Genomic DNA, 9,018 nt, shown 5'->3' with positions numbered 1-9,018 from the left:
GATGCTTCATTTCAATGTAATGGATTACTTAATGAAGCCCATCGCTTAACAAAGCAACTGAGGAAAATTTGGTACAAAACAAGTAAGTTTGCCCCCAAACAAACTGTCTTGTGAGGTGAATGTCTTTGGCAATCGGAATGGTTAGGGACTGGACCAACGAAATAAATTTGAGCAGAACTCCTTAAATACCTTCTTAGTGTTGAAGTTGGCAAACATCTTAGCTTGGGTTATTAAAAAAAAAAAAATCACTCAATAGCTTAGGATCTGTCTTGTTTTTTTTTTCTTTCAAGCACTGTTTTTTTACAATATGGTTTACTTTTCTTATTGTTTTAGAAATAATGTTCACCTCTTCCAAAAGAGTAAGTGGGTCAAGGCTCTTGGGACTTTTTGAACTGCACATACTATACATATATGGACTCCTTTCATTGGAAAGTGAACATATCCCAAAGATACCCTAGTCATTCTGAAAGAACACAATGGTGTCTTATCCTTCCCTTTCTCCCTCTGTCATCCACCCACCACACGGGCTACGCAATGGTGTTTTCTGTGTACGGCCCTAGGGACATCCTTGGCAAGTTCAACAAAAGTGAAGAGGTTTAACTAATTTTATTCATTGGGGGCTGGGGGGAGCCAAACTTACTATGAGCCAAGAGCATGCTAAATTCTGAGGTATGGTAAACAAAAACCGTATACCAGGCCTGACAGCTAGTAAAAATGTCTCCATAGTTCTCCCCTCTGCCTCTCCCACTACCACTCGTCACTCACCAGCCACCCTGGCTCATGGTTGAAGAGATCAATGAGAATCTGCTCGTCCATCCAAGTATTCAGTTTCTGTTCCCTTCTCCATTCACACCACTGAACTTTCCCTCTGGCACTCACTCAATTCCTTTACATTTCCAGTCCCTTTCAGGCAGCAGAGCTCTGCATTTCCCTACCATTTGCAAGCAAGTGTTGCTATGTAGTTCTTGAAATCACCGTTGCCCTTACTGTAACCACAGCATCCCTTTTTTTTTTTTTCCAAGCTTGTTGGGGTGGACTCCCAGGCGATGAATTCTAGAATTTCATCCCATTGTCCCATATTGAAAATGTAGTGCCATAGTAAAAACCACTTCCTGCCACTCAAGCATAGCCTCTAGGCTTCTTAAAGCCACCTGGCACAATGCGTCTCACATAGTAGCGCTTAGTGAACAGTGCACAGATCTAGTCACTGCTAAATAGTAAAACTAGTATAGGACATTCAATTGGAACCCACTGTTGTTTCTTAGCTTTCAGGTATAGGACTCTCTGTGACTTCATGTTAGAGTGGTCAGTAGTCTTACCATTAAATCAGCAATAGCTTTCTGCTTCAATTTTTCTCTTGGCTTTGAATTTTATCATGTAGCTTGTGATTTTTGTTTGGGTTACTTAACTGAGAAACAAACTTAGGCCTTCACAATGATATTATCAACTCTAACCACCAGGAAACAGGGTATGGCTTTGAGACACTCCATGATTGTTTTGTTCAACTTTTCCAATGGTCATACATTGTCCCAGAAAATGGGTATCCAATCTGACCAGCTTAGTGCTTCTAGGTCAGAAAAATGACTACAATTCTATAAAGGGTCTTCTGAAAAAAAATTCAGCTGGAAATATTGGTCAAAAATATTTCCATTTAGGTTATGTGTTGAATTAGAGAGTTCTAAAAACCCATCCCCAGGGTAGCTGTATATAGAGCACACACAGAGGAAGCTCATTAACATATTTGTGACATACACGTATTTCAAGGAATAAATAATGTGACTTGGTAACATTGAGCTTCCCAAGCCCAATAACACTGAATCACGTGGGTGGCTCCAAACAGGAGTTCTCATTCACACAGCTTAGCAAGAAGCTCACATCCATCAAGCCTGCTCATAACCGCTGCAAAAAAACACTCTAAGCGCCTTGAATTTTGATGGTCTGCATTCGAAGCAAAATGAAAAATGATTGGGGAAAGCCACCACTGAAGGCACTGAGAAGTTATTGATAACGCCCTGGCAGAGACAGGGAAAGACTGAAAACCAATGTTGAGACTTAATACATCTTATTAGATCCTGGAGTGGGTACACCTAAGTACAGTTAACTCTCTACAACCAGTGGACTCAACCGTCACAGATCTGTGCAGTGTGTTTCACAGTGGCCTCTAAGTTGTTCTATATCTGTGTTAGTATTGGAGGAAATCCCTTTGGTTTTCACAAAGATTTGCATAACGAAAAAAAATACACGATTTCCACTGAAAACTCTGTTACCTGGATGACTCAGAAAGGAGAGTCTTAGAATCACTGCCGAGCGTGACCACTCTTACTGGCCTGAATTGCATGTGCATGCGCATGACGGCTCTATGTCAGTGTCCTGAAGAAACGATTCTGCTGCTACACCTGTTCCTTTACCTGTCTCTCTCTCTCTCTTTTTCTAGCCGGAGGCCACCCCCATCACCAACTCGCCCCACTATAATCCGTCCACTAGAGTCCTCACTGTTAGACTAAACGAAGTGTCCGGCATGGCAATTAAATCACTAATGATTCATGCAAAAGCAGCATTCGGTTACCTTTGCAGCCAACCATGAGTAGTCGCATGTATGGACCTCCATAGGCAAGTAGCCAGTCCTACTAACATGTTCATCGCTCATCTTCATTGCTCATGGTGGGTTAGACCTTAGGGTTTGACTCTGAAAACCTGCTCACCTGTAGAGAGGCTTAATATGTTGTATTGACCGAGGTAGTTTTATAGAACAGTCCTATACTTTGGTACCACTTACCTGTCCAACAGATAGCAGAAATTGCTTTGGAAGAGTTTTCTAGGCTGTCTACAGAGGAGCTTACGAGGCTTCCGAACAGACACAAGAGTGTGAGCTTGGAACCACACCGACTTCTCCCACATTCTGTTTTGGGTGGCAGAAACTCTGCTGTCTGATATTAATGCCACCACTCAGTCCGCAGTTGCTTATTTAGGCTTCTTTCCCTCCTTATTTCATAAGACTGCTAAAAATAAATAAATAAATAAATAAATAAATAAATAAATAAATAAATAAATAAATGGCAAGGTTTTTAAATCAGGATTGCTTAAATCGGGAGCCTTTCAGGAGCACGAGGCAGGCTGTAAAGGGAGCGTCTCCAGGGTTTGCTCCGGGGAGCGTCTCCTGTGCATTTTGCTTCATGCTAGAAGCACAAGCAACATCAAGGCAAAGCTCGAGGGATTTTTGGTGATCGGTGGATAGGTTTGCCTACTTTTAGAGTTCAAAGAAGCAAAAGTAAATTGCCATTTCTAACAGTGTCTGGGGAAATATAATTTATTATCTTATTATTTACCTCTTTGTGGGCTATGATGAAGGAAGGTTGGCATTTCCAGTTGATTGGGGGAGGGGCATGGGTAACTAATTCCACTTAGTTATTATGATTATTATTTTGGCTGGAGAAAAGTTAAGTGTATGCTAGCACATGATTTCTATGGTTTACATATAAATGACCATAGAAGAATCCGTTTCAAAGTACTTTAATGTCTCTACCCATTCCAGACTCTCTTAAATCTTGCAGCTTACCGTGGCACCATTGCGTGGAGAGTGTGGCCCCTGGTACGGGAAGGCAATTCATCAGAGATGCCATGGTTTAGGAGCACAGCTCCTGGGTTTACAGACGCCTTGCCACGGCTTGCTCCCGAAAAGCAGCCACACTGAGCTGCAGAAAAAGTTTGCAATTTCTAAGATCTCTGAACTTCACGAGTGCAGCCTAGCCTACAGGTCATTAGTTCAGTCTTGAGGCTAAGTTTTGAACTACCTATGACCAGATGGTTAACAGAGCAAACAGCTAGAGGCCAAAAGGAATTCTGTCTGCTAACTGCACCCAGACTGCAGAGTGGGCTGTCACTGAATTGCAGCATCCCGAGACAGTATTCCATAATCAAAAATCAAATCAGGTCTTACTAACTACAGCATCTCCCAATGACGGCGGTCAACATGATTTGTATGTGACCTTCACTTTAATTTCCTGTGCAGTTTCTACCCAAAGCAAGGGGCTATAAAAAGTGTGATGTAAAGACGTTTAGCCATTATTTGAAAAAGTCTTCTTTTTTCTAAGTGAAAAATGTCACTGCATTGAATTTATTCTAATGGGTTAGATCCCACTTATAATTGGCAAAAGTTGGAGAACATGAGACGTACAAAGGGGTGGTTTTCAACCTTTAAGTTACACAGAATTACCAATGCTCTAGGTTCTCTATAATTTTTCCCTGTTGAAAAAAAAAGTATTTGTGAATGGTACTCATGTAAGACATGCACATTGTCTTTGAAAGGTATCCCAGCTAAATGGGAAAACGTTAGGCAAGCATTTATAATTGAACAACTCATAGACAATGAGGCTCTCCACAAAACCCTTCCTTTCAGCACTCCCTTTTGGCTTCTTCCTATGAGTTCTCTAAAACAGGCAGCTAATGAACTAGATACTTCAGGGCTTGGCTTCGTTCTTCCTGTGGTTTTGCATCTTGCTATATTTCAAATTTTTCGTTCGTTGGAGGAAACTATTGCAGAAAACCACTGGTGTGTTCTCAAATCAGCACAGGCCAATGTCAAGGAAAACTGGGGATTTGTCTCTCCAAACTTCTTCCCACTGATCCTAGACGGTAAACGATGGCGCTTGTCATCTTTAGCTTTTGCTTCTTGGTCCACAGATTCCCTGTCCCAAATGTGTCCCTTTGTCAGGACAGTTTCGTCCTGCTGGCTACCGTGTTACATCTGGTGGAAGCCAGAATCCCCTACTCTACCACCCCCCTCCCCAGAAGGCCAACCCTGGCACCTCAGAATAATTTCAGACGGCTGCGATTCAAAGGGTCTGCACTCTGCTAACAGGAAGCACCAACATGAGCGAAGCCTGAAGTTTCACTGGAGTGTGCACCGTGCACATCAGGCCTGGTGATGGGAATGGAAGCTCCAAGGGCCTCCTGCTTCCCACTCCGTTTCTGATCTCTCAGTCAGCCCTCCTGGTTGATGACCCCAGTGTTGTCAGCACAACAGGTGTAGCTTTATCTTGTCTAGCATAATTAATAACTTTAAAAAGTGCTTTCGGGATGTGAAAAGGTAACTGTACGTGTTTGATAAGCCAATGTTCCTGTCTCGTGCTAAACTCTGCATGCAGACTGGTTAACCGGAATAACCAGCCATCAGTGGACGGACCATGAAACAGTATTTAGAACAGATGTATTTCCAAAAAGCATCTACCAAGAATACCTTCTTGAATATTTGCCTTTAGTGTGTCTTATTACACAGAAGAGCAGTGGGGTCTACTTATTGGCAATTTCTCTGTTTGTGCAGATACATACTCATTCTATCCAAAAGCGTAACGAACAGTTCCTGTGACGTCAGCATTCTAGATTTAGAGTTAAGGAGTAGCCACATAGATTCGTTCGTGATTTCTTTAGACTGTAGCCATACTCTAAGCTATGAAGTGGGACCTGACACCCGTATGTGACAAGTGTTTGCTGTCCAACTCGTTTTCTCTGCATGTCCCTAAGAATACACTACATATACAGTGACCACGTGTTTCGTGTCCTTTTAAGTAAGTAGGTTCAAAAGCACTTACTAAAATGCCATTAAGCATGATTGTGATTTTATGTACATCATATATATATGAATATAAATATCAGTGTAAACCTGTGCTCAGTATGTAAGAGTATGAATATATTTTTAACTGTGCTAATATGTATGTTGGGAAGACTTGCCATAACATGATTACGGTAGTTCATTTCTCATGACCTCCGTGAGAAACAGAAGCTCTCCTAACTCATACTGTATATATTCTGAGGGGCACAAAGCTTACGATAACCCTGATGATCACCATACTTATAGCCATGACAAGGCAATGTCTACGGTCCTTTGTATTGAAACCCACAGCACTGCTGCCTAAGAAGGCATTACTTTTGGGGTGATACTTTGATAAAAAAAAGTATAAGATTTGGGAGCTTTTCTCCAGGGTCTCTAGTTAGAATGGTGTTATTTGGGAATTGTTGAGCTGACGCTTTAAAAAAAAAAAAAAAGGTTAAATGAGATCTCTTTAGTAAAGGTTAAAAGAATACAGAGTCAGCAAAACTATTAAAGCATGAGGGGGACAGGATACTCAATTCCTTGCAGGTATCTACTCTGTCAGGTAAACCTTGTACATTTGGAAAACAGTACAATTACATCGATGGGACTCTCTGTAGGATGAGTGGCAAAACCTAAACAGACCTCCTAACTGTCTTAATCCAGCAAGAGGTGACTGCATGTAAGACAGAAGCATGAGCGCTATCACTTCACCTCGCACTAACCTGTGGACTAGAGTTCCTGTGAGTGAAGCCAATTTTAGAGAAATAACGGATAGTTCGCCAGATCCTTTAGTCTTTTCTAAAGAACTCAGCTTGTCTCCTAGATAACAATAGGTCGTCTGTCTAGCTGATGTGTTTAAAATTACGTGGTGCTCTGTGTGTGAAATTTTAACAATATTTTTGAAGCATATATAGTATATGCATCGCTAGTTGTGTATATATGCATACATGTAATAATATCTGTATGTGTGGAGAGCAAGAGACAGGAACCTCAGAGAACCTCCTGTTTAAGGCCTGTCAGCACTGGTACACTGGTGAGACTCCTCTTTCCACTGCTCAAGGACTACATGTGGCTCAACTCAAGGCATTCATTTCCTTATAACTTTTACCTTTAAGTCCCTTAAACTTTAACTCATAATGTTTTCGATTTATACAAAAACCACTCCCGTCTTGTACTGACCGCTGCCAATCTGTGAAAACACCTCACAAACCAGAAACCCTACCACCATAGCCCTGTGTGTTTGATTTCATATACGCACTGCTTTTGTTCCATGGGCTTGTACGTGTTCCTCCTCTCTCCCCGTTCTGAGTCAAACTTCATTTCGCTTTCGTGTGAATGACTGAGTACATAGAAGTCAAACCTTGTTTTCTCCGTTGATTCTTTAACATGAACCAGAATACTTCCCACTGTCGTTTTTACCACTTTGGGGATTTCTTAATGCTGGATTAATATGGATTCTGTGAATGGGATTTTTTTGAAGCAAATTCCTAAAAGCCTGTATCATCCTTGAAGGTCATGTACCTATTGTGAAAAAAAAAATGTGAAACTGTATTTCTGAACCTGAAATAAATGATTACATTTGAAGGAACCCCCAATTCCTCATCCTTGTATACATCTGAGTCTGTGCGTTTCACTGACACCTGGGAGTAAAGTCCCATTGTCCCTTGGCTCAAGGTGGCCCAGCATTATTAAAGTGGGGAGTGATAGCATTCTGCGCTTCTGTCCTTACGTTGTGGGAAAGGAGACTTTTTTTTTTCTTTTTAGACAGAGTAAACCAGGTAAATCCAAGGAAGGAAGTAGGAGAAGGCACTGCCTGTAATTTAAGATAATGGCCTACAGGACTAGAACCTCAGACGGCAGGATGGCGTGGCCTTTATTTACCATGATGGAACACTTTGCCCTGGAAGGAAGAATTTGTTGGAAAAACCTGAGGGGTGGGGGTAGTCTGTTTACATGTTAGGTCAACAGAAGACAAACACTGCACACTAACCCATCCACGTCACCTGCTCATGGGCATAGAAGAGAAAATGCACCCGGCTGTGCACTAATAAGAAAAGATAAGTGTCCAATACGTGCAAACAACCCCTTTTCCCCTAATTGTGTTTTTAGATAATAAACACCCCCTACCAACACACATGGTTCTAGGCTATGCCATCTAAATGCAGATAATAAAGCAATGAGATGGGAAGGCTATTGGTTTAATTTTCCATGCACAGCCAGGATATATCATTATGGGGGAAGAGCTGGGCAGACCGCTGTGATAATGTTGCCCCGCGACTTCCTTGTCTGAACATTTCCCGCAAGTGGAGAACATGGATAAGAACTCACGCTGCTCACTTGTTTTGTTTTAATCACATGATTCTAATGGCTGGCAATAATATTCCAAATCAATTCTAATGAAAATTACAAAAAAAAAATTTTTTTAAAGGACAATGTTGTCGCTCTTTGGCAACCTTCCCCCTGTGCTTTTAAATCCGTTCTGCCACCTTTGTAAATCTCCACTTGATTTGTTCTCAAGACTCCCGTCTTTCTGCTGCGACCTTTTGATTGCACTTTGAGAAACTCATCCAGCACCTGGTTTCACCTACACTCTTCGACCCTTGATACTGTCACGTTTTGGGTTGTTTATTGGTGCTCCATACTGTAGTGACATCGGAATCAGAATACATGCAAGAGCTATTGGCGAAAATCACTGCCTTAATTCAAGGCCTGAGATCACAATGAGTACACACACAGACACACCAAGAAGTCATTTTACCAGTATACTTGGGAAATAAATGGCTATAATTTAACTGTCTTTTACTAAAAGAAAATAAATCAAACTATGTTGTGCATCTTTAAGAGACCGATAACATCCAGAATCTTCCCAGACTTTTTTTGATCACAAAAGTTTCACTGATGCAATATCCCGCGGAACTGAGGGCTCTAAGCTTTAGGACACATTGCTTTAGGGGGCAATAGGCAAGAGGAAAAGCCACTTGTACACGATTATTTTAGAATAAACTGTCACCAACAAAAAGCTATGTGACAAGTTCAAGTGTAAGAGCAAGACGAACTCCCAGCTCGGGACAGACATCCGGAAGCACAGCTGGCTTTACGACAATAATATCTGAGCAGAAGATCCCAGAAGGAGATCCCTTAAGATCAGGTGCACAGGAGCAGAGCCCCCACAACTCTTACCAAACCGTGGTGAGACTCACGTCTCCTACCTTAATTCCTCTTCTCCACTTAATAAAAAAAAAAAAAGAGCTGCATTGATTAAATAATTTCATTTCACTTGTGAGGTTACTGCCAATGAAGAGATCAGGTCTCTTTAAAATTAAACCTCACCAAAGAACTGAGGATAACCATCCTTCTGTCTGTCTGTCCTTCCTCAGTTTCCCATGTTCCCAACTCAGCCCCCTGCTGTGGGATGGTGCACGGCCTAT

At 41.6% G+C, this 9,018-nt stretch overlaps 1 protein-coding gene and 1 long non-coding RNA gene across 27 annotated transcripts in view; one reads left to right on the top strand and one right to left on the bottom strand.

Annotated features, from left to right (window-relative positions):
* LOC102554129 (uncharacterized) overlaps window positions 1-2,436 on the bottom strand; it is a 60,222-nt gene extending 57,786 nt beyond the window's left edge. For 20 of the 23 annotated variants that reach the window (XR_010057243.1, XR_010057247.1, XR_010057235.1 and 17 more), the window contains exon 1: window positions 766-2,436. This is a non-coding gene — a long non-coding RNA (uncharacterized LOC102554129). The remainder of the gene's footprint in view (window positions 1-765) is intronic. The other 3 variants (XR_010057239.1, XR_010057251.1, XR_010057249.1) reach the window with 1 other exon arrangement.
* Dnm3 (dynamin 3) overlaps window positions 1-9,018 on the top strand; it is a 478,966-nt gene that overhangs the window by 467,342 nt on the left and 2,606 nt on the right. Inside the window, exon 20 of one of the 4 annotated variants that reach the window (XM_006250141.5) lies at window positions 2,435-7,178. The exons of 2 other annotated variants lie outside the window; for them this stretch is intronic. In XM_006250141.5, coding sequence (XP_006250203.1) covers window positions 2,435-2,504 — 70 coding nt within the window. In that variant the 3' untranslated portion in view covers window positions 2,505-7,178. Of the gene's footprint in view, window positions 1-2,434; window positions 7,179-9,018 lie in introns of those variants that run through there. One more of the 4 variants, NM_138538.2, reaches the window with a different exon arrangement.

The sequence above is a fragment of the Rattus norvegicus genome, chromosome 13 (genome assembly GCF_036323735.1).
Source record: "Rattus norvegicus strain BN/NHsdMcwi chromosome 13, GRCr8, whole genome shotgun sequence".
In the NCBI taxonomy this organism is placed as follows: Eukaryota; Metazoa; Chordata; class Mammalia; order Rodentia; family Muridae; genus Rattus; species Rattus norvegicus.
The sequence above is the reverse complement of the archived record's forward strand: the minus strand, read 5'-3'. Positions and strand labels throughout refer to the sequence as shown.